The following is a 25376-nucleotide window of genomic DNA, read 5'->3' on the forward strand; positions in this document are numbered from 1 at the left end:
ACAAATGCAAAACATCACATGTTTGATTTCATAAGATTTGTAAACGTTCAATCAAGTAAAGGAATGGGCTTTAATTTTGACATTCAAAACCAAATTGGACACAGCGGGCAACTTTTTGAGCAACAGAGTGTAACATTTCAGTCACATATGCAGCTGAAGACCATAGTTTTTGTAGTTCTGATGGACGTGCCCGGTAAAAACAATGTCATTGAGTAGGTTCTGTCTCTAAGGAAAAAAAAAAACTTCCCAAAAATGTACATTTAATGCCAGTTTGAATCCAATGTTATGTTTTTTAATGCCCTGTGGAAACCCTGAAAAAGGTCAAATGAATAAATAATAGTCTATACATGATGATGAAGGAATTGCTGTGTTAAGCTTTCCAGTCTCCACTGTTATTCCAGGTCAACAATAAGAACCCTATTTAATAATTTAAAGCCACATTGCGTAGGATACAAGCGTTGAACATGATCTCAAAAACATGAGGTTTATCGACATCTGGCTGCTCAGTTTGGCATCGCTGGCTTGTTTGTTTATCAGCGTTCACCAACATATAACATGGAACGATCCGCAGTGTGGCTTTAATATGCAACAGTAAAGGTGCAGTGACATTACGTCGGCAGATGCTAACATGGCTAATGGTGACCGGGGATAAAAAGAACCATGCACTTGGATTAGAATGATGGAGAAAGTCCGGAGTAATGAAGTTTGATGTGCTTTATCCACAAACGGAGCGTCCCAAATCCGGCCTCAGCTGTGGCTCCATTAGTCCGTCCGAGCTCCCTTCAACGTGTCACTGCATTTCAAAAACGAACGAGCGTCTTTTATATTTTACAACTCTACTCATACTCACGTACTTACAAGTGTGCACTCATTCACCCACACGCACTTCGAGAGCCCAGAGTTCTGCTCTGCGATAGTCCCAAACTGTCCCGAGTCCGTGCGGTCTCTTGGTCCAAAGGCTGTTTTTGGAGTTTAGTAAAAGGTGGTCCGTTGGTTTTCGCGTTCACTCCTCCTCCTCCTCGTCTTCGTCGGACAGCGGTAGAAGCTCCTCTTTGAGACATTCCCTGTAGAAGCTGGTCAGGGTGGAGTGCAGGTGCTGACGGCTGGGCTCCGACAGGAAGTGGCCCTCGTCTGGGTAGATCTGAGAGGAGGTGTGAGAGGCACGGGCGAACAGTGTTAGTTCTGGAAAAAATACTATTCCTTATCTTTTGACCAAAATGCTTTTTAGTTTTAGCCTAACTATAAATTACATAAATTCATTTACAAACGTCTTCTTTCATAATGCTCTACATCATGGAGCTACTTCCACATGCACTGATACAGGACTCTTTCATACAGTGACATTAAAAGCTTACATCATGTTTTGTCTTAAGATTTCAACAAGAATTCAACAATCAACAAACATCATCTATAAATCGTTCTGATCTTAAATCAAGGGAAAAAAGGAACATATTATTGCACATTAAATAAGATTACATAGCTCATTGCACAAAATGATAATGGAACTAATTTTAAGTAAAATATGTCAAAATTGCTCAAATGAAGGTCAAATATTCTTCCTCATTCATTCTCCACTTATTTTAACTCATAAAATGTATTTTTTGGAGTGAATAATCAGGTAGTTAACTAGTCTTAGATTTTCAGCAACACTGAATGATCATTTCATTTCATTTCAATCATTTCATTTGTGTTGCTATCATCTCTTTGGTCCTCATGACGTGGAGCTGACTTTGTTGTAATACCATTCCCTGGTTGCCAGGGGCGACTCCAAAAGACACGCACTAGACAACTTTCCTGTGTAGCTTTGGGCCTCGTCTGTGCTGCTTAAAAACCTGGCACCAAAGACTTTTTCTTTTTTCTAAAATATGCTATGATCCATGTGACAACGCTGGGCTAGGTGTCATATTTTTAACCACGCTGGTTCTTGTGCATCAGCAATAAAAAGTGGCTTCATAGGAGGAGCCTGAGCAAGATGTGTTAATCTCACATCCTTACTATGAATGGAGCTGAATGGAACACCAGCTATGTCTTCAGATAAAATGATGACCATAAGTACTACCTGAAGAGACCCATTTACCACCAGTGGTACAGGTACCACCATGCTGGCAGCTCACTGCTCCTACAGGTCGCCCCAGCGGCATTGAGGATGGGTCAAATGCAGAGAATGAATTTCCCTACGGGGACTATGGTGGGACTATGTCTCCGAGCTGGCCTATGTCTCAGAGCTGGCCTGGTGTCGCCTCGGAGTCCCCCCAGAAAAGCTGGAGGAAGTGTGTGTGGATCGGGAAGTTTGGGCATCTCTGCTGAGACTGCTGCCCCCGCGACCCGGCCCCGGATAAAGCGGAAGAAAATGGATGGAAAATGGATGGATTAATAAAGCATACCTTAACCTTAACCTTGAAGAGGCTAGATGCAAGTTTGCCATTTTATACTCACTACTGCCATCTCAGGTCATACGTGTAGCTGCACCTTCTATATTAAGCTCGTGCATGACGGCACTTCGGACCCGAATTAACATCTTTTTGAGCGACAGTTCAGGATTTCAGAGGCAGTTGTGGTGAACAGGTCTGGGCTCATTCTACACATTAGGACATGGATGGAACATGTAGGGGGAGGAAAACAAATTATTTTAACATTTTTAAACTCTGTATAGTCCCTTAAACCACAGATGGAGAAACTCTTGGCTACATATATCAAAACATTCAATCCATTTAAATTACTTCCATATAAACTAATTCATTGGCCAATAGCTGTAACTGAATCCATATTGTTAATGTGAAGTTAGTGGCTAATGCATCCACACTGATTCAGAAAGTCATATTTGTACTCATTATAATTTGAAAGCAGTAACATTCGTCTATCCTGCCTCAGTCCTGCTCCACATTACTCTAAAATTCCCCATGAGCGCAGAAAGATCTTGAGCGGGTACTTTATAATGTCACAGACGGTTAATCCCGGTCTTGTTCAACATGACATTTGAGCAGCACTCCTCGCTCTCTCTGATCTCACCTGCATCGAGTAGTTGGCTCCTACTTTCACCAGGTTTTTGACCAGCTCCGCCGTGTGCTGGAAGTGGATGTTCGCTGCAAAAGAAATGAAAGCCGTCAGCGAAAAATCCCCGCTCTGCGCTAACGGCAGTGGCAGTGGAGACAATCAGATCTTTAAAGGGAAAAAAAACTCAGCGTGTGCAGCCTGTGGAGGGGATCTGGGAGATACAGTGGTTGTAGCTGACTCAAAATCTCAATCTAAATGTATTAACCCCTTAACTCCCACCTGAACCGAGCACATTTTCTCCGGTTTGGCTTTACCCCAGTCCAAAAGCTTCTGGAAAAAAAGCTGTGAAAAAAGCAACAAAACTGAGACGAAAACAATGATGAAGATGTGACAAAAAAAGTGACGAAAAATTGATGAAAAAGTGGCAAAAATGTCACAAGAAATTGACAAAAAATTGACGAAAGAAATGACAAAAATGTGATAAAATTTGACAAAAAAAAATACAAAAATGTGACAAAAAAGTGACAAAAATATGACAAAAAAATTAAAAAAAGAATTGATAAAAAATGTACAAAAAAAAGTGACAAAAAATTGACAAAAATGTGATAAAATTTGACAAACAAAATTACAAAAATTTGACAAAAAAGTGACAAAAATATGACAAAAAAAGAATTGATAAAAAATGTACAAAAAAAAGTGACAAAAAATTGACGAAAATGTGATAAAAAATGACAAAAAAATGACAAAAAAGTTACAAAAATGAGTTAAATACCCAACAAAAAAATGATGGGAAAAAAAAAATCTGATGACGTGAGGAAAAAGATCCTTTCGGTTCAGGCGGAAGTTAAGAGGTTAAACGGTCAGTGGTCAATGTATCAATAAACATATTCTGACAACATATCTGTCAGCACACCCTGGAGTAGAGCTCGATTTTTCTGTCTGGTCCATCTTTTCCATAAAGGCACATTGGCTCGTTAGTTGTGTGTTTTGCTTTCGTTTTTGTGATGTGTTTTGTGTTTTCTTTGGTCCTACCATCTGCTGTGCCGTGAACCAGCATCAAAGTCTGGTCCCGAAACGCCTGGACGTTCTGCAGCACACTGGAGAACTGAAACAAGGGGATGAGGGAAAGATGTATTAGTCAACAGAATGTACAAATCACTCATGAATTAGGTTTTCTATTAACCTCTGAACCCACGCTTTAACCGAGCACATTCTCTCCAGTTCAGTTTACCCAAATCTAAAAGCTCTTCACCACTTGAAAGCTAAAACCGAGACAACTGATCATAACTTTTTTTGTTTTATCTCTTTGTGTCTTGTTTTCTTGGTTATATTTCATCTTGTTTTTGTAGTTTTTTTGTTGAGTTCTTGTTGACGTTTCCCTCCTTCTTTCTGACGCCTTTTTGTCACTTTTTAGTCAGGTTTTTTCGTCACATTTTTAAAGTGTTATTGTTTTTTGTCACTTTTTAGTCAGGTTTTTTTGTCACATTTTTGAAGTGTTATTGTTTTTTTCCCCGCACATTTTCATTTGGGCACGATGGTGGCGCAGATGGTAGCGCGGGTCGTCTCATGATCGGAAGGTCGAGGGTTCGAATCCCACACTGTCGTTGTATCCTTGGGCAAGACACTTTGTTCACCACGCCTCCAGTGTCTGCGTACATTGGTGTATGAATGGGTGAGTAATGGGTGTAAAGCGCTTTAGGTGCCTAATGTAGGTGGAAAAGCGCTATTTAACCTCTTAACTCCCGCCTGAACCGAGAGCATTTTCTCCAATTCAGCTTTACCCAAATCCTGTAGGCCAGTGTAACACCTCATTTGAAAGCTAAGACCTACAAAACTAAATTGATCTTTTTCTTCACATCAACAGATTTTTTTTCATCACTTTTTTTGTTGGGCAGTCATCTCATTTTTGTCAAATTTTCGTGACTTTTTTGTCACTTTTTCGTCAATTTTTTGTCACTTTTTTGTTCATTTTTTGTCGATTTTTGTCATTTTTTGGTACATTTTTTGTACATTTTTTGTCACTTTTTCGTCACTTTTTTCACATTTTCATCCTTGTTTTCCTCTCAGTTTTGTTGCTATTTTCACACCTTTTTTCCAGAAGCTTTTGGATTGGGGTAAAGCTGGGGAAAATGTTCTCGGTTCTCGGTTCAGGTGGGAGTCGATTTTTGCTCTTTTGTGACTCTTTTTTTTTTGCATCACTTTTTAATACTGTTTTTGTTACTTTTTTGTTGTATTTTCATCCTCGTCTTCATTCCTATTTTGACCCTTTGTGACCCTTTTAGATTTGGATGAAGCCAAACTGGAGAAAATGTGTTCAGGTGAGCGTTAAGGGGTCAATAATATAGACACACAAACATGCAGCTTGTTTTGATAATGGCTGGAGGTGAACACACACAATACTCTAGCTTTATATACACTGACTAACTGTCCTGATCTGGGGTCACTGCAGTTGGTCAGGTCTAGGTTCAGCAACACTATGAGCTCAAAGAATGAGATCAGCGACTACCATAACCTCTTAACTCCGACCTGAACCGAGAGCATTCTCTCCAGTTCAGCTTTACCCAAGTCCTGTAGGCCAGTGTAACGCCTCATTTGAAAGCTAAGATCTACAAAACTCATCTAAATGGATCCTTTTCCTCACGTCATCAGATTTTTTTTCTCCATTTTTTGGGGGGGTTTTCAACTAATGTTTGTAACTTTTTGTATTTTTTTTTGTCGAATAGTAGATTTTTTGTCACTTTTTGTCACATGTTCATCATTTTTTCATCATTTTTTTGGTCAATTTTTTGTCATTTTTTGGGTCATTTTTTTGAAATTTTTGGTCAATTTTTTGGTCCTTTTTTTGTCATTTTTTGTGACATTTTTGTCAATTTTATATCATTTTTTTTGTCAATTTTTTATCAATTTTTTGTCAATTTTTTGTCAGTTTTTTGTCTAAGTTTTCTCACTTTTTTGTCACATCTTCATCATTGTTTTTCGTGGTTCAGGTGGGAGTTAAGGGGTCCTGAATGACCAGGTTATTAATGGATTTCTTCTTCCCTGATGGCACGGACATATTCCAAGATGACAATGCCAGGAATAACCGGGCTCACATTGTGAAAGGGTGGTTCATGGAGCATGAGGCCCCATTTTCACACATGGATCGCAGGCAACAGAGTCTAGATGTTAACCTCATTGAGAACCTTTGGGACGTGCAGGAGAAGGCGTTGCACAGTGGTCACACTCTCCCATCAGCAATACAAGATCTTGGTGAAAAATGAACGCAACACTGGATCTTTTGACATCGCAGAAGCTCATTGAAATATTGTACTGTAATTAATGCTAAAGGCTGCCCACAAAATATGAGAGCATTTTTTTTGTGGTGACTTTTTTCTCCATTTTCCACACTAGAGTCTTTACCAGAACAGTTTATAAAAGCCTTTACTTTTGGCTTCACGTTGTTTGAATTCTTTTTGGCTTCAGGGATAAAATAATTTAAAACCTCTCCGCTGCTGCTTTCCAACTGATTTGACAAATGCACTACTTTCCATTAAAGATCTCGGCTTTGTGGGGGGCCTATGAGAGCCGAGTGAAGCGTCGCACAAAGCTCAAGATGAATAACACAGTCCTACAGAGCATGAGAAGACACAAGACGAGGTATAGCTCGAGTGCGTTTGACTTTGATGTGTTCCTGTAGTGCTGTTCCTGTAGTGCCAGTGATGAAGAGAGAGCTAAAGAGAGGAGCAAAGGCGTACCTGATACCTGCTGTCGTCTCGGAGTGGCAAACCTAAGTATCGCTCTGAAAAGGCTGAGGCTGTGGGGAGAGAGAGAGGGACACAGAAAGAGAGACACAGGTGAAGGCCTTGGAACGGCGGAGAGTGTGAAACGAATCAGCAGAAAATGCTTTGCTTTGTTTAAAATATGTAGGAATTGAGGCCTTTTAGACTCTGGCAAAACATATGTGTTAATTTGAGAGCAAGTTTAACATGGATTATTGTGAAATGGACATTGTGGCTTACATGGACCTGCTATTTGGCACTTCTCTTGTGATATTTTAGACATTGTAGGATTTAACTGATCACTTCTGTGCATGGAAAGGAGATTTTGTTGACAATGCATCTTGAGGTTTGTTTGCAGCACCCTTCATGGGCAGCAGAGGGAATCAAACATGCTATAAACAGCATGTGAGCCTCCATTTTTACCCAACAACATGCTAACGAATCAATAATGGTGCTGTGATAGTGCAGAACAGCTGTGGAGACTTATTTTTTTCAAAAGGACACGAGATAATCCAGGACACACAGACTGAAGAACTCTAAAATAAACATACTAAATACTAAACCACAAGGTACTGTAGGTTTGTGAGGAACACAAAAGCTGAAAAAAGTAGATTTTGTATGGTGTTCCACCTTTAATGGCGGGTGTACACTGTGCGATTCTGGCTGTCTGCGACGTTCAGTCACTAGTCGTGAGAAAAATCTTAGGTCATAGGTCGCACAGTGAGACGGGACAAAGATTTAAAATAGAACCGTCGTACGACCATAGATGAGCTACGACTGACATCAGGCAGTGTCTGATATTTTGGAACACTAGTCGTAGAGTGAGCCTCCTCTCGCTGCAGAGAGGATCTCTGTGAAGCGTCTCGACAACAACATTAGTGCACGCCGCCAGAGTCACAGGCATGAACGGGTCTGACTCCAGGACTTTCTTTGGACTTTTCCACTGGAAATAAACCCCAATAGCATGTTGCGCTCGCCTCAGCTGAAGCCTGAAACTGCCACGACAAAACTTTAATTGTTGCTGCGATTGTCTCTTTGAACACTTGCACAGTGGAGACGAGTGGAGCTCACGATTTTACCATCCCCACGTCGTGCAAATCGAAAAATCTTATGAGATAAAAAAAAATCATGCAGTGTAAACCAGCCATAATGCAGTCACCTACGTACTCATAAATGGAACAATTAACAAATATCTGTGCGTTCACAACAACATGTTCAATTTAAAATGAATCCTCACCATAGAGTTTCCAGTCCGTCACTGGAGACATGGCACAGGCGCATTTGAACAAGCTGTCAGTAGATTTCAGCAGCATCAGCGCCAGGTACGCTCCATAACCCTGGGACACACACATTCAAAGAAAAGATTCAATTCTTTTTTGTACCTCGGTGGAACGATCAGAGGTTCGAAATATCAGTGAAGGTAAGACCTCTAAGAGGCAATAACAGAAAAGAATGTCCTGACCAGCTGCATCCATGTTTGGTACACGCAGAGTGAGAACAGCTGAGGGCCGCTGCAAACCATCTTGGTGCTTGGATTGTAATTCCAAACATCTCAGAATTATTCCCATGATTTAATCATAAAAACAAATGTTTGCATTTAAAAGGAGCCTCGGTGCTTCCCATTAATGAGAGCGCCGAGCCAGCAGCGCTGCTCTTTATTATGTATGTGAATAAATTAGACAGAATCCACCTCATCAAGGACTTGAGCTCACCTTCCCGAACAGCGCTATCCTGGTGCGGTCGATATATGGAAATTTCAGCATGTACCTGGAGAAAAACACAAGAGGTTTAATAAGGCCGGGGATGAAATGCATAAAGAAGGTACATAAATAAAGCATGTGCATTTACTAAGGGTTTTATCAATCTGTAAAAGCTATTCATTCAACTAATGCGTTAATGGGAGGTCATTAGAGCTACCTGTGGGCCAAAAACAAAAAAATCCAAGCTTTTATATCAAGAATTTTAATGCTCAGTTTATAACTACAATGGCAGTTCATCATTAATTGACTCCTCGGTCGTAACCGCTCAAGTGCAGCACTAGAAGATTATGTAGTGAATTTATTCTATCGGCAACTCAGACACAGCTCAATGCTTTCTCCTGATCATGTGAAAGGTACTTGGGTGGAAACAAACTTTGCTAAATTCCAATAAAAATGTATTCCAGCAAAAATATTGACCACATTTAAGTGGACATTAAATATGAATGGATTGATACATAAATGTTTCATCTAACTTGGATTTCATGCTAATGAAACAATAGCTTAGATTATTGAATCTATTATTAAAGCTGAGCTAACTCATGCCCCTAGAGGTGCAGGTGTTGTAGCATGTTTCGATTTTTTAATCATTAATTGTCTGTGAGAGTAAATACTTCGCTGACAGAAAAGACAAAGGGACAGAGGGATATTGTACATCCAATTACACAATGGAGATCATTTTTTTTCACTCAAACTTGGCTGTAAATACTGTTTAAGTGGCACTAGCCCGCAGTTAGCTTTGCCCGTTAGCCTGTTAGCTTCTTCTTGATTCTATTAGTGTGTATTGGTGCTCTGGGTCGGAGCAGGGAAAGCTGCAGATGTAGTTTTCTGGCCAGAGACACCGGGGGAGATGAAAGACCCCTAAATCATCCCATTAACACTTGTTTTACCACCAGAGAAAGGATTCATTAACGTAAACAAGTTACTAACTATAAGTATACAACTTACTTGTATACAACTACAAGTTAGTATCATTGAACAACGCAAGCTAAAGGTAAGAAGTAGCGTTGGCGACTTTATAATCACATCGTAGCCGTTTTTCTCTCAACTCGTTGGGACCCAGAAGTGGGTAGCTGGACTACTTAATTTGTGGTGGGTCGTGTGTCTTTGCCAAACCCTATTATAGATAACTTTCTGAATAATTTTTGATAGAAAGACTAATGATCAATGCCTAAATCAACTAAACACTGCAAACAAAGGCTGCATTTTGTTATTCTAAAACATGACCAAATTATTCCAAATAAAAGTTGAAATTAAATGTTTTTGGGATTGTATGGTATGGTATGGTATGGTATGGTATGGTATGGTATGGTATGGTATGGTATGGTATGGTATGGTATGTTTTTTTTTAGACAGGGACAGTGCACAATTTAACATTGACCAAAAGGAAAGATGCATTGTGCCAGGTTATAGCAAAGATGCTAATTTCCACCTGTAGTCCCTGGGCAGGTTGATGTTACTGTACAAAAACTAATTTCAAATGTAGATGAATACTTGACCATGGATTTATACATTTTGACATCATTAAAAACATACATTTAATTTAAACTAGATTGGAACATTAGAACATTTTCTACCGGTCCTTTTTCTAGGTGAAACGGTTGCTCCCACATGACGTTACAGAGTGCAAGTTTGTTTTTCTAGAAGCCATTTTTTTAGTCAAATGCGCAAAACTTTTGAATGTCGTACTTGCAATAATCTCTGTTGGCAGTTTGTTCCACTGACCCATTGCGATCACAGAGAAGGCAGATTCAGCGAAGGCAGTTTTACATTTTGGGACGCTGCATTCTCCTCCAGAAGTGGATCGAGTAGCTCGAGTCATTTTATCAGTGCATAAAGTTATACATTTTCCCAGAGGAGGTGCAGTGACTCCATGGATAATTTTAAAAAGCAAGACTTTTTATGATATGTTGAAGGCGTGTCCCGAAGGCACACAAGTTGAGAACTACTGCATTTATAGAGCATTTGTGCTGCTTTCATTCAGTCATGTTGTGTCAAGTTCAAGGTTTTAACACCGAGACACACACAAATAGGTTTTAACACCGAGACACACACAAATATGTTTGGTGGCGGCGTTGTGACACGTACTCCACTGCGGTGATGTGGTCCTGCAGGTCCAGAGTGCCCAGTCTGTGGTGCAGCTCGTGGAGAAGCCTCTGACCCTGGAAGCCGCTGCCCCGAGCGTCCAGCCGAGCCACGATCACACTGTCAGAGCTGACCAGCACCGAGTCCCAGCCCAGAGAGAACTGCTCACTCACCGCCTGGCCACCGGGGGCAGTGTCCCTGAATCACAAGAAATTAACATCAATTAGGAAGAGGCGACAACACCCTGACCGGGATCTGACACTGGGAGTAAGGCCTGGGACACACAAGAGCAGAGGTTCTCATGCGTTTCAAACATTTCTAAATAATGTCTAGAAAAAATACATACATGATAAAAAGCACCCCGTAGTGCCGTGACTCTGAGAAGTCTGGTGGGTACGAGATCTTCAGTGGCAGATCTGAAAGACAACACAAGCCTTCAATAGTATTCCACAAAACCAATGGGCAGAGGTAAAAGAAGTACCATATGAGCACTCACCAAAATGTTCGATGGGGACCGTCCTGAACTCGGACAACTGGATCCTCTTGTGTCTCAGCGCAGCCTGCAGGACTTGGTTATTCTCCAGGATGTAGTAATCTGAGGAGAGAAGAAGAAAATGCCATGAAGCAGTTTTCACCCAAAAACAGAGTCATCAGAACACTGTTTAGACCTTTAATGGTATTTTATTTACTATATTCAAATGATTAAAGGGACTATACAGAGTTTAAAACTGTTAAAATTATGCATTTTCCTCCCCCTACATGTTCCAACAATGTCCTAATGTGTAGAATGAGCCCAGACCTGTTCACCAGAACTGCCTCTAGAATCCTGTACAGTCACTCAAAAACGTGTTAATTCGGTCCGAATTGCCGTCATGCACAAGCTTAATATAGTAGGTGCAGTTACACGTATGACCTGAGGTGGCAGCAGTGAGTATAAAACGGCGAACTTGCATCTAGCCCCTTTAAGTTCTTCTCTATTGGTAAAATTGTACAATGATTGTGCAAGAATACATGCAGTAGTACTAATGCATACAATCAAAAGAAAGTTTGGAAAGTATAGAATCAGTTAGTATAACAGTTATTGGGTTGTTTTAATAATAATTTCTGCTTTTTTTGGTGTATTTATTTAATACTTATTCAAAAACTTTTTTTTTGAGGAAAAACAATATTTATACATATTTTACAAAATGTATGTGGGTCCCTGGGTGACTGTGGGTCCCAACGCCGTATGAGTTGAGAACCACTGGCCAAACAACTGTAAACGGGACACTCACAGATTAAAGCTTCTGTAATTGCCTCAATAAATGCCTGAGTGTAATTGAAGAATACATCACAAACTAAACATTTTCGGTCAAATACAGAGGTATGAAAACGTCCCAAACCCATGTTACCCAGTAAATCATGGGCTGTTCAGAAGGAGACATGCTTCATTGAACTAACGGCATTGAATTTCAGACTTGCTGAAATGCTATACCAGGCTATTTTTGTTCGTCGTCAAAGGGTCGAGCCTCCCAACTGTAGCTCAAAGTAAAGCACCACGTTCTACAATGCCAGTGCTTTAAAGTGTATATGACCAAATGTGCTGTTATGTAGGATATTTTTTTAGATGTCTTTATCAGATATCTGAGCTCCAAAATGTCTTTATTAAATTTCTTAAAATCATCTTAAGTGCCAAAGGTTTTTTGCTTGCCTGATGTTGCCCACCCCTGTGCCATACTCTCCATTTCTTATTTTATTTATATTACAGGTCAGAGGAAAAAGCATGAAATTCTGCTCACAAATATATTTATTCAACTAACCAGGAAAATGGGAAAGTACTATTTAAATTTTAACCCCTTAACTCCCACCTGAACCGAGCACATTTTCTCCAGCTTTACCCCAATCCAAAAGCTTCTGGGAAAAAAAGGTGTGAAAATAGCAACAAAACTGAGACAAAAACAAGGATGAAAATGTGAAAAAAGTGAGAAAAAATGGACGAAAAAGTGAGAAAAAATTTACAAAAAATGGACAAAAAAATGACAAAAAAGGACAAAAAAGTGAGAAAAAATTGACGAAATATTGAGAAAAAATGGACGAAAAAGTGACAAAAAAGTCATGAAAATTTGACAAAAATGAGATGACTGCCCAACACAAAAAGTGATGAAAAAAAATCCTATGATGTGAGGAAAAAGATCCTGGCCTACAGGATTTGGGTAAAGCTAAACTGGAGAAAATGCTCTTGGTTCAGGCGGGAGTTAAGAGGTTAAACTCAGACACAGGAAAAACATCCAGCCCTTGCTTAGTAATCCAGGTGATATCTTTTGTTTAGGCAGGTACTATGTTTGGAAACAACATTGCTTGGTATTCTCATTGAACAAACATGTATTTTAGGCTCTACCACTTCTTCCTTTGACTTACTGCATTTGTTCTTAAATACAACTTACTGTCAAATGTCAAATGCACTATTACATTAAAAATGTCCATCAGATTCACGTGGCTTTTCCTTTCTCAATACATTTCAGCATTCTGAACCACACCGGCTCCAGCGCACAATTAATTCATGTTTCTCTTGTATTTTATTCAGCGAAATAGCCAAGTGAGATAGAATGGCTCCAGCATCTCTTAATAGAAATCCCCAAATCGATAGCGGCCTCATTAAAAAAACGCCGGGAGCATTGAATTTCCAGCTGTGACTGAGCCCAGGCCAAATATCCACAGGCGAAGAGCATGCCTCCACCACCACACAGATGTAGAAAAGGCAGGAAACTGGCAGCAGAACAGCAGCAGCATGTGCGCTCAATATGCACCGGGGGAAGCAATCAATGACAAACATTCATATTACTGTAGCCGGGTTAGATTTCGGAGGATTTTTAAGCACGCGCTCAGACCAACTTCTCAAACTTTATACTTGATCATCTAAATCAGAAGGATTTGAAGGAGTGTAGTTCTACAAAGCCGATGGGAGAGAAACTGAGAAAGAGAAAGTATTGATTTGGGTCTAAATACAGAATAGACCAATAATTTAGAAAGTAAAACAAAATCCAACAACACGAAAGGCTCGCAAAGCACTTTTACATTATTTACTTATCCATTTATTATTGACCAGCAAATATGTATTCACTAGCAATGCTCTGCAATTAACTGATTTTATAATGGACTTTAATGTATTATATTTATATTACATTACCTTGTATTGATTGTGTGAGAAAGTCAAAGGCTAATTTCTGCCATTATTGTGCATGATGGTTTTTCTATTCTATTGTATTCTATTGTATTCTATTCATTTCTTTATTTTTAAAGGCCTAAAACGGTAAGTACAGTGCTTTTTTTGTAACTTAAAACAATCAACATTTATTCACCTTATTCCCGCCCCGCCCACTTTTGACACTTTTTGCGTTGTCTCGGCACCTCGTTTTCCAGACACTTCCGGTCGAGCGCAAAGCCCATTCATTTTAACGGAGAACGAGGGAAAATGTTCTCAGCTCAAATCTGATGTTTAGTCGATTGATTTGTGTAAAATGTCCAATGTTCATTTGCACCAACAAGTCAACACTGCACCGTTTCTCTGTGCGGCCTGAAAACGGCTTTGTTTTCGTGTAGTGACTTCTCCAGCCCCATGTTAACACATAGGAGAAAAGGGGCGGGGCACAATTCATGGCGGCGCCCACGCGAACGTCCGGAATAAGGTGAATAAGTAAAACATTCTAGCATTCTCTAGCATCTACTGTATGCATACAAAACACTATTGTTAGCTGCTATACAAAGAAATGCTTGTGACGACTAGTACAATACATAAGTAGTCCTTACTCTTGTAAAATTAAGGGTAAAATTCATAGTAAAACCTTCAATGGGAATTTTAGCTCGGGATTTTTTATAAACTGTCAAAACGCTTAAATAAACAGTATACTTTTGCATTTAGTGAACTGCTAGTTACACATTAATTGTGTTTTTTGAACCATAAAACATGCATTTGACGAGCACCCAGACCCATTTAAGAAGTGGGAGGGTTCATATCATCAAAACACGAAAATGAGGATGAAAATGCAACCCAAAAGTGACAAAAACGTGACGAAAAAGCAATGACAAAGTGTCAAAAACCCAAAGAAAACCCCAAAAAGCGATGGAAAAGATGTCCATAAAGTCTTGGCTTTCAAATGAGGCGTTACACTGGCCTATAGGCTGTGACACTATGGATTTGGGTAAAACTGAACTGAAGAAAATGCGCTCAGTTAAGGCGGGGGTTAAAAGGTTGAACAGAATTTAGGCTTAGGAATTTTTTAACTCAGATCAAAACGCTGGAGTGGACGAGCCTGACACAGAACTGCATTAAACAGAACAAACCTAAACTATAGAACAATCTCTACAGACTGACTCATGGCACAGACTCTGAAAACAGTCTAACATTGGGTATCACTTTATTCTACAGTACCTTGATACTTTATACCTAGCTAAATTTAGTACAATATAATGAGCTCTGTAACAATGTGTAATAACTTGTACCTGAGTTAGATACACAAAGTAATAATTTGCATTAGTACTTTGTAGGTACATAATGTAATAGGACATAAGAAGACACTTAGGGTTAGGGCTTACGGTTAGAGTTATGTCTTATTACCTTATGTACCTACAAACTACAAATACATATTGTTACATTGTGTATCTAGCCCATAGGTACAAGTTATTACACATTGTTCCAAAGCCGTTCAAATGATATATGAACTGCAGCATATTATGTCTGTAAGGAAGCAACATTCAGCTCTATTTATTCCCTGTTTATCCCATATAGTCCTGTTAATTCCCACAGACAATTTCCAACGTTGAGAATTCTTTCCAGTAAAAGTCTTTACTCTGTCAAAATACATTGTGATAAATGGTTCGAAGAGCGTAGTTAACAGTACTGCGTATTTGTAAGGCAGATTACTCCGCGAGGCTCCTGGTCTCAAACAGGGAAAGCCAATCAGATCTGCTGGAGTGTAAAAGGCGGCTACAGCGTAATAGACCAGGCCTTAAACCACCACATCAATCACTATTTAGCCGCTAAAGCTAACAAGAGCTGCGCACATTTCATGCCCGTATAGACAGGATCTGGAGCTCCTGTTACAACCGCCATCCTCAATCCCAGCCTTCCGAACGGCTTAGCACAACAGGTGGCGGGATGCGTTTGGGCAGCTGTGCACTGTAATTGCATGTTACAGAGCGGAATGTGTAAATGGACGGCAACTAAACGAGAATATAGCACAGATTGAAAGATGTGGGCCGTGCTTTTGCTGGCCGGATTTGAAAGTATAATTGTCTTGCTAGGTCTATTTACTTGCTGCAAACCGATCAAACTGACTGCCAGTAAATTATCTCCAAACATGGGGGAAAATGGTACAACGCCGACTTGGAAGCGGGGTCTTCTGGTTCATCTGCAGATCACGGATTTTGAACCACAATGTTTTTTTTTTGCCACATCAGAGTATGCCCTAAACTGTTGCATAGACTTCATCTAAATGTTTATTGAGCGATGGAAGGCAGACCCAGAATCTAAATCAGTGCACATTTATTATGGGGGTGGTCCCCGCCGTGGCTTCACTTTGTCCCTGCTCAAAGCTGAACATGGGAAACGTGCATAGAATTAATTTGCTTGAACAATTCTGATGTGCAGGAGGGATTGTGACAGCTAGAAACAATTTAAAACTATCTAAGGCTAAAAATGTCACAGTTTGAACAGGAAAAATGAGGTGCCCCAGCTTTAAGCCCTGCTATTGTACTTCTTTGGCTGCTTAGTGAAATGTGTCTGATAAAGTCTTGGTAAAATCTTTGTAATATCCTGGTTTTGTTCCTATACACCTTTTAGTTCTGTTCATAAATGGAATAAATCGTTGTTTTATTCCTAATTTTAATCCTAGTACCAGTACCTAGTGTCTTCCATTTCGTCTAGCTTTAGTTGACTGAACTTACATGCAAGTTTCATTGAATTTATCTAAGATTGATATTGTCAACTTAACATTTATAATATTTGTTACAATCCTATTTAAAGGGGCTAGATGCAAGTTGGCCATTTTATGCTCACTACTGCCACCTCAGGTCATACATGTAACTGCAGGTTATATATTAAGCTCGTGCATGACGGCACTTCGGACCCGAATTAACTTTTTGAGTGACAGTGCAGGATTTTAGAGGCAGTTGTGGTGAACAGGTCTGAGCTCACTCTACACATTAGAACATGGGGGGGGGGGGGATGCATGATTTCAACATGTTTAAACTCTTTAATCATGGTCCACTGCTCCGTGGAGCTTCTGCAGAGGATTAAAATGATATGAGGTGACATCAAACTGTCATTGGAAGCTTGATTTTCATCCCTTCTTTTCAATTTTATCTAGAAAATATCATAAAATACATTTTACTCATATTATTTGTCTCATATATAATCTTTAATTTAGTCTTGGTCTAATTTTTGTGTGCAAAAACATTCTTTTTTGCTAAAATTATGACAAAATAATTTAGTTGATGAAATGAACACTGGTCTAACCATTGTCAAGTCCACATTTTAAAATGAATACAATTTGTATTTTCAGGCTCTTTCCGAAAAGTTGCAGACATTTATTTAGACAATACGCTCTTTTTAGAGAACCATGAAATAATGAATCGATTGATCCTGTAAATAGAGCATAGTTCTTAAAGGAATAGGCCACCGTTTTTTCATACTGAGATATGTTCTTACCTGAGCTTAGACGAGTTGATGTCTGGTCTTTGTGCTCAGTCACGCAAAAAGACCAAAGATGTTGTTAGCATTTGGCCTCTCCCAGTATATTCCCATAGTTCCAAACGGGGGTGAAGTTGGAAGCGACCAAGTTCTTCCACACAAAGACCAGACAGGTACGTATCAACTCGTCTAAGCTCAGGTAAGAACATATCTCAGTATGTAAAAACGGTGGCCTATTCCTTTAACATGCATAGAGAGACCTAAATGTATTTGTTACCCCATTGACTACAAAACAATTTATTGAGAGGAATAAAAGATTTGTACAGTGTAACTAAACTTGACTTGCACTGATTCTTGACCCCTAGCGTTTTAGCAGAAACTGTAGTAAAGTTCTTTTAAATGTGTCATACTGAGTGCATGTTCATATCTGGTTTACGCCAACCCCCAAATCTGCATATTGTCTCATGTTTTTAAAAATCACCCCTTTCCCAAGCAAGATTTAGACATGCAAATTTTGACACATTTTCCCATTTTGTTCCACAGAAAAACAACACTTTCAAGCAGTATTTTTTGAATAATAATGATTTGAAAGCTTGTTATTGCCTAAAGTGCTTGTCATAGTTGCTAATGTATGCTCTTCATCTCAAGGACATCGTTTTATTTCGCCTTTCAGACCAAGTGTAGCAATCAAACCCGAAAATCCTGTACACAATGAAACACTGCGGCGGCTTATGAGTGATAGTGATGCACAAATTTACCAACAATGCTAAACAAAATCACACGGTGGATGTTCTTACTTGATGTATTGAGACTGTGCAGGATCACAGCAGGTGCCCCAGGTCCTGAAAGAACAAACAAACACAAATCGAGTTACGCCAACGTCTATATCAAAGTCTTATGCATGATTTAGTATCACCTCCCTTGACATTGTGTTGAGTGATGGATAATTTGCATAAAAGAGACATTTTCTCAGCATACGTATTAAAATGTATTCACCTCAAAGAGTTTGTTGTAGTAAAAAAGGCTTTTTGTTGTTTAGCCATTAGTTTGCTGCCATAACATTATCAACTAGAGGTGAAGGGTCTGCTCTGATGCCACGATAATAAAGCAGGATTGTCAAATGAGATTCACAGTGGTGTTTTCCAATGAGCTCTGGGATTTGTTAAACCTAATGTATTATGCAGAACAACGGTATTTGAGACATTTTTCTCAGCTTCTATAACTTTCTCTACAGCTCGCAATTTGCAAAGTTGATTAACTCCATTCATTGACTCCTCACACTCGATGATATGCTAATTTTGAAGAAGTAAACTTGAATGAAACTTTTGCTGACCCCCATGTATTGCCACAACCCCTCTGAGCGGAGGTCGGCAATCGGATTCTTCCCCAGACACACCCAATGGTCGCACTGAAGAAAGAATCGCCTGCAGCCTTTCCGACCACCACAAACTACTCACTCATACAAAGGGGCAAAACGCAGACAAGACGTTTGTGCTGACGGGGGCCGCACTGAGACATACCCAAATCTAAAAGCATAAACAAATCTTCAAAATAGCGAACGGAAATGAGGACGAAAACAGGACACAAATCTGCTAAAAAAGTGATGAAAATACAACAAAAAAGTAACAAAACGTGATAAAAACACGACCAAAAAAAAAATGGAATGAAAAAGCAATGAAAAAGACACAAAAAAGAGATGAAAACGTGGTGACGGCACGACACTGTTTCTCCCCAGTCGAGAAGCTTTTAGATTTGGGTAAAACTGAACTGGAGAAAATGTCCTTGGTTCCGGCGAGGGGTAAGAGGTTAAAGGGACTATACGGAGTTTAAAAATGTAAAAATGAAGTATTTTCATCCCCCTACATGTTCCTGCAATGTCCTAATGTGTAGAATAAGCTCAGACCTTTTCACCACAACTGCCTCTAAAATCCTGCACTGTCACTCAAAAAGGTGTTATTATGGGTCCGAAGTGCCGTCATGCATGAGCTCAAAGGGATATTTCAGGATTTTTGACATAGGGCCTCATTTCCTAGTTATCCAGAGTGTTGCTGATTTCTGGAGATATTTTTTTTGGAATTCATGCAGTTCTTATATTTGAAGAGATACGTGGCGCTAGGCTTGTGCTAGGCTAGCGCATTTCGATGGTATCAGCTAGCTTGCATTAAAAACAGTCTGACCCGCTCCACAGTGCACCTGAGGCAAATCACATACAACGCCAGACTGACCATATAAATGTTTGTGTCGATAGAATATTTTTTGGAATATAACTGACCTTGCATCACATGAATGATCACATTTTGAGGGACTATTTTCTAGCAGATCACTCCGCCGCCGCGTAGCTTATGAGGAATTTTACATCCAAAATGGTTAAAATCGACACAGACATTTATATGGTTAGTCTGGTGTTATAAGTGATTTGCCTCAGGTGCTCTGTGGAGGGGTCAGACTGTTTTTAATGCAAGCTAGCTGATACCATAGAAATGCGCTAGCCTTGCATTAGCCTAGGGCCACAAAACTCTTCAAACATAAGAACTGCATGAATTATATAAAAAAAAAAAAAACTCCAGAAATCAGCAACACTCTGGATAACTAGGAAATGAGGCCCTATGTCAAAAATCCCGAATTATCCCTTTAATATAGAAGCTGCAGTTACGCGTAAGACCTGATGTGGCAGTAGTGAGTATAAAATGATCAACTTGCATCTAGTCTCTTTAATGTAAAGAGGAGAGGGAAGAGAAAGCCAGTCGTAGTTAGCGCTGCTTGTACACCACATTTCCACCGACCCCCTTTTTTTCTAAGCGACTCCCTCAGGCTATCTGCGAAAGCACGGGGCACTGTTGTACGCAAAATACTAAACACATCTTGAGTAACGGTGCTGTTGCGCGGCACAGATAAATGAGCTGGAAACAACAATAACATAAACCACCATCGTGTCAGGACTTGGGGACCCTAAAGTGAAGTGCAGGACAGTTTCATTTACCAAAAATATGCTGTTGATGAATAGAACAGTTTTTGATCTTCAGCCTAATGATTACAGCTTGAATCGAGAGAACTCAATGAGGAAATACCGAATTTTTGATGCGATAAATACGTTTCTATCTCTGTAAAGATACATTTCTTGACTCCTGCAGTACTTTGATGTCCCAATAAGGAGCTGCCGAACCTCATTTTGTAATCGACTACTGTATATAAAAAAAATCATAAATGCTATCATGAACTACCATTGCCTCCTACCTTAGCCTCTCAGGAATAAACTTTTCCTTTTCTCGTTTCTCTTTTGACCTTTGCTCACTCTTTCTCCTCCCTGTCGCAGCGGCGGGTCTATATTACCCACAGTTCCCCAATCAAATCAAATCAAATCAAATCAATTTTATTTGTATAGCGCTTTTCATACATGTCATGTAACACAAAGTGCTTTACAGATTTAAAAACATTCTCTCACACCCACTTCCTTCCAAAAAATAAAATAAAAATTAAAATTAAAAAAAAAAAAAAAAAAAAAAAAAAAACAGACACATTGTAGCATTCACACTCCCCCCACCCACCTCCCCAAAGACATACCGCACAAGCACACAATACACACTCAAGGTAAAACAGTGGAGATTATGGACAAAAGGCTAAGATAAGGCTGGGTGCAGATAAACCAGGTAAGGGAACACCATCCAAGGAGCCGTCTGCATCGGGAGCGGCACCTCGGCTGCACCACAGGGACCAACACAGGGTGCCCGGACAACACCACACCTCCATCCAGACACCCACAAGACAGCACCCCAGCAGCCACAGCCAATCACCGCTCCCGAGGCAGAGGGCTCCTCCAGAGGAAACTGGGAGAGCATAAAAATTGTTAAAATAAATAAAAGTACGTAAGTAAAATTGAATAATAGGATAATAAAAAATAAGACCGAGAGGTAAAATACATAAATACAGAATAAATATTAATAACTATTAAATGTCAATTTAATTAATTATAAGGTGCTGATAAATAATAATAAATAGGCCTAGCAAAAATAAACATCAGTTAAAAGCTAAGCTAAAAAGGTGGGTCTTGAGCCTGCTCTTAAAAACATGAACGTTCTCTACGGCCCTGAGCTCCTCCGGCAGGTGGTTCCAGAGGCGAGGGCCGTAATATTGGAAAGACGCCTCACCATGAGTCTTTTTGTTGACTTTAGGAATAACTAGGAGACCCCTGCCGGAGGACCGAAGGGGCCGTGAAGGTTCATAAGGTAAAAGCAGTTCTGAAAGATAAGAAGGACCAAGACCATTAAGACATTTAAAAACCATTAAAAGAACTTTAAAATCGATCCTGAAACACACGGGGAGCCAATGCAGCGATTCTAAAACCGGTGTAATGTGGTCCCGCCTCCTGGTCTTCGTCAGGACACGAGCTGCTGAATTTTGTAAGAGTTGTAAACCTGAGATACTCCTTTTGGGAAGACCAGAAAGCAGGGCATTACAGTAGTCGATACGACTGGTGATAAAAGCATGCATTAGCGTCTCCGTGTTGGCCCGAGAGAGAATGGGGCGGACTCTGGCTATGTTCTTTAGATGGTAAAAACCTATCTTTGTGATATTTTTGATGTGTGGAATAAAAGTCAGCTCAGAGTCAAATATCACGCCCAGGTTCTTCACCTGTGAGGAAGGATTAAAAGACAGTGACTGTAGTTTGGGTAAAAGTCTCTCTCTCTGGGCCTCAGGACCGATGACTAAGACTTCAGTTTTGTCCTGGTTAAGCTGGAGAAAGTTTTCTGCCATCCAGGATTTAATATCTAAAATGCAGTTAAAAAGTGCATCCATTGGCCTGGTGTCATCAGGAGACATGGAGATGTATAACTGTGTATCATCAGCATAACTGTGAAAACTGACTCCATGTGTCCTGATGACATCACCAAGAGGGAGCATATACAGGTTAAAAAGCACTGGGCCTAAAATCGAACCCTGGGGCACACCACATGTAATTTTATGGACCTTAGAGGAGAAGGTATCCACACTTACCATGAATGTCCTGTCTGTGAGGTAGGAAGTAAACCATTTGTGTACAGCACCAGAGAGGCCGATGTGTTTTAAACGAGTTAAAAGAATAGTGTGGTCGACTGTATCAAAGGCAGCGCTCAGATCCAGAAGAACCAACACTGTCAACTTTTTAGAATCATAATTTAATCTAAAATCGTTTAAAATCTTTAAAAGGGCGGTCTCGGTGCTGTGGTTTACCCTAAAGCCAGACTGAAATTTCTCAAGGACATTATGTGCATTTATAAAATCACTAAGTTGGGTAAAAACAAGTTTTTCTAAAATTTTGCTTAAAAATGGTAAGTTGGATACTGGTCTAAAATTGTTAAAATCATTAAAATCTAAATTGCTCTTCTTCAACAGGGGCCTCACCACCGCCCCTTTAAAGGCAGCAGGGAAGACCCCCGTCTGAAGAGAGCAATTCATCATGTTTAAAAGCTCGTCTCTAAAAGATCCATAAAATGTTTTAAAAAACGGCGTTGGGGCCGGGTCTAAAAGACATGTGGTGGGCCTCACTGAGGAGAAAACTTTATCAAGCATCTCAGCATTAACCAGGACAAAACTGTCCAGTGTTTCCTCTGGAACAAGTAGACAATCAGATGTATTTAAAACCGTGTTTCTTTGGGTAGATAAAATATTACATCTGATAGTGTCTATCTTCCCCCTGAAGTGGTCTGCAAATGCCTCGCAAAGGGAATCTGATGGAGTTTCACGGAAAGCTTTAGGATCATGGTGAAGAAGGTTGTCAATGGTTGAAAAAAGAACCTTTGTATTATTTTTATTGTCCGATATGATTTTGGTGAAGTATGAATTTCTTGAGTTTCTAACTGTTTTATTGTATGTTTTCAACTGCTCGGCGTAAATTTGGTAATTGATTGTAATTTTATTTTTCCTCCAATAACAGCGAGTTATTGATACCAATAACTCGCTGTTATGTTCAAAATTAAAACTCTCGATAGAAACCGCGCCGGTGCAACACAGTCGGGGCGAGGCCAACTCCGCTGCTCCTCTCGTGACTCTTTCTTTATTATTTTTATTGCTTTGGGAAACGGGAACACTGTTATTGTCCAATAAATCTGGCCGTGGCCCGTGCACCAGTGTGTTTGTGACCCTTTGCACCGGAGAATAAATAGAAACTCCCAATAATATAGAGTTCTCCGCTATTATAAATAAAAGCCACATGGCCCAGTGGTGTTAAGTAAAAGTCATTATGAGCAATAGAGAGGCTAATTGGTTTGAAACTAATGGCTCTCAGTCAGAACAGATGATTCTGGGCTGTTGGAGAGTGACTGATTACAAAGTCTGCTGCTGCTGTGTGATTCACAGCAATGCTAATCTACAGTCTTTTATGAATGGATTCAAAAATAAAAAAAAATAAAAACAACTTTATTCATCCCAATGGGCAATTCTGTTCACTGCTCTCTGGTCATAATGGATTCAAAGGAGTTAATGGTTTTCATATAGAACTGTATGCCCTGTGGGTGATACTATTGCTGCAAAACTTTGCAAAAGCTTTTGAATTGGTGAATGGCAGCAGGCAAGAATAAAAAATAAAAACTATTGCTTAGTTTACAATCGTCTACAATCATGACCTCAATAATAAAGATGAAAAAAGAAACGTTTTGCTGTAAGACAGACCTGACATTAAGGCTCCAAGCCTGAAAAATGTGTCTCTTAAAATCCCAAATCCACAAATTCACAGTCGAGAGGCCAGAATCACACCTCATTTGAAAGCTAAGACCTACAAAACTGATGTACATAAACAGATCTTTTTCCTTGCATTATTGCCATGTTGTCGTCACTTTTTTCACCTTCTTTCTCATTTTTGCCTCTACTTTGTTGAGTTTTTGTCACTTTTTTGCTGCACCTATACCATAAGAAAAAGAACAAAGAGTACACCATTTGACATTTCTCACATTTCTGCCTACAGTGTCTGCTTAAACTGCCCACCCAAACATTTACATTTGATCATATTTTTACTGGCCACATGTAAACATTCACAGGAGAGCGTGGAATAAGTAAGTACACCACCTGAATCTCGCTGAACTGCAGCAGTTTTGTAAAGAGGAATGATCCAAGATTCATCCTGATTGTTGTGAGTGTCTAATCTGCAACTACAGAAAAGCAGTTATTGCTACAAAAAAAGGATCAGCCAGCTATGAATAAGTATGAACAAGTAAGTGAACCCCTGTATTAGGGTTCACTTATTAATTCACAAGCTGTTGTGAATGTCTCAGGACCATTGGACCAATCTTGGACCATTCCTCTTTACAAAACTGCTGCAGTTCAGTGAGATTCAGGCGGTGTACTCACTTATTCCACGCTCTCCTGTGAATGTTTACATGTCATGGCCAATAACAATATGATCAAATGTAAATGTTTGGGTGGTATTAGTTAGTAAGCATTAGTAAGCAGACACTGTTTAATCATTCTTCGGATTTTGAGGAAGATCAGAGCACATTTAGTGACCAATTCCAAACGGTACTTAATTTTTCCTCCCACTGTATATTGCTTTGTTCGTCACATTCTTGTTGCTTTTTTTGTTGAAGCTTTTAGATTTGGGTAAAGCCAAACTGGCTCGGTTCAGGTGGGGGTCAAGAGGCTCACTCCCACCTGAACCGAGCACATTTACTCCAGTTATTATCCAGGCATTACTCCAATCGAAAAACTTCTTTAAAAAAGCATCAAAATAACAAAAACGAGACGAAAATGAAGACGCTTGGCAACACAACCAGGAAAAACCTTAGATCAGTTTTGTAGGTCTTAACTTTCGAATGAATGTATGAAGCTTTTAAATTTGGGCAAAGCTGAACTGGGGAAATCTGTTAAAGTACTTTGTCGGGTTATGTTGTCTTTCTTTCTTCAAACTCAGTTTCGCCATGTTCCCGACACCAACAATCTTCTCGCTTTGAAGCCACTCTGCGCAACATTTTGGATTATACTGTTGCCAGGAATACAAAAAACATGCGCCTAATAGCCAAGCAGACACAGAAAATGCTATTTTTTGCAATGGGTAATCAAAGAGTGGATTTGGATGAGACATATTTGGCTGTCTTTAGTCGACATCTGGAGCTGGAGACGTCTGGTTTTAGCAGAGCTGAGCCACTC

At 39.7% G+C, this 25376-nt stretch overlaps 1 protein-coding gene across 2 annotated transcripts in view; it reads right to left on the reverse strand.

The window, feature by feature from the left end:
- Positions 1 to 421: 421 nt before the first annotated feature.
- The window catches only part of dpp10 (dipeptidyl peptidase like 10), a 366908-nt gene continuing 341953 nt past the window's right edge, over positions 422 to 25376 (reverse strand). For both annotated transcript variants that reach the window (XM_079563408.1, XM_079563409.1), the window contains exons 17-26: positions 18059 to 18103; positions 11091 to 11189; positions 10941 to 11010; positions 10598 to 10792; positions 8465 to 8519; positions 7990 to 8089; positions 6729 to 6787; positions 4027 to 4099; positions 3010 to 3083; positions 422 to 1141 (exon numbers count right to left, since the gene is read on the reverse strand). In XM_079563408.1, coding sequence (XP_079419534.1) covers positions 1004 to 1141; positions 3010 to 3083; positions 4027 to 4099; positions 6729 to 6787; positions 7990 to 8089; positions 8465 to 8519; positions 10598 to 10792; positions 10941 to 11010; positions 11091 to 11189; positions 18059 to 18103 — 908 coding nt within the window. In that variant the 3' untranslated portion in view covers positions 422 to 1003. The remainder of the gene's footprint in view (positions 1142 to 3009; positions 3084 to 4026; positions 4100 to 6728; positions 6788 to 7989; positions 8090 to 8464; positions 8520 to 10597; positions 10793 to 10940; positions 11011 to 11090; positions 11190 to 18058; positions 18104 to 25376) is intronic.

Source organism: Gobius niger (assembly GCF_951799975.1).
Source record: "Gobius niger genome assembly, chromosome: 9".
NCBI classification, from domain to species: domain Eukaryota; kingdom Metazoa; phylum Chordata; class Actinopteri; order Gobiiformes; family Gobiidae; genus Gobius; species Gobius niger.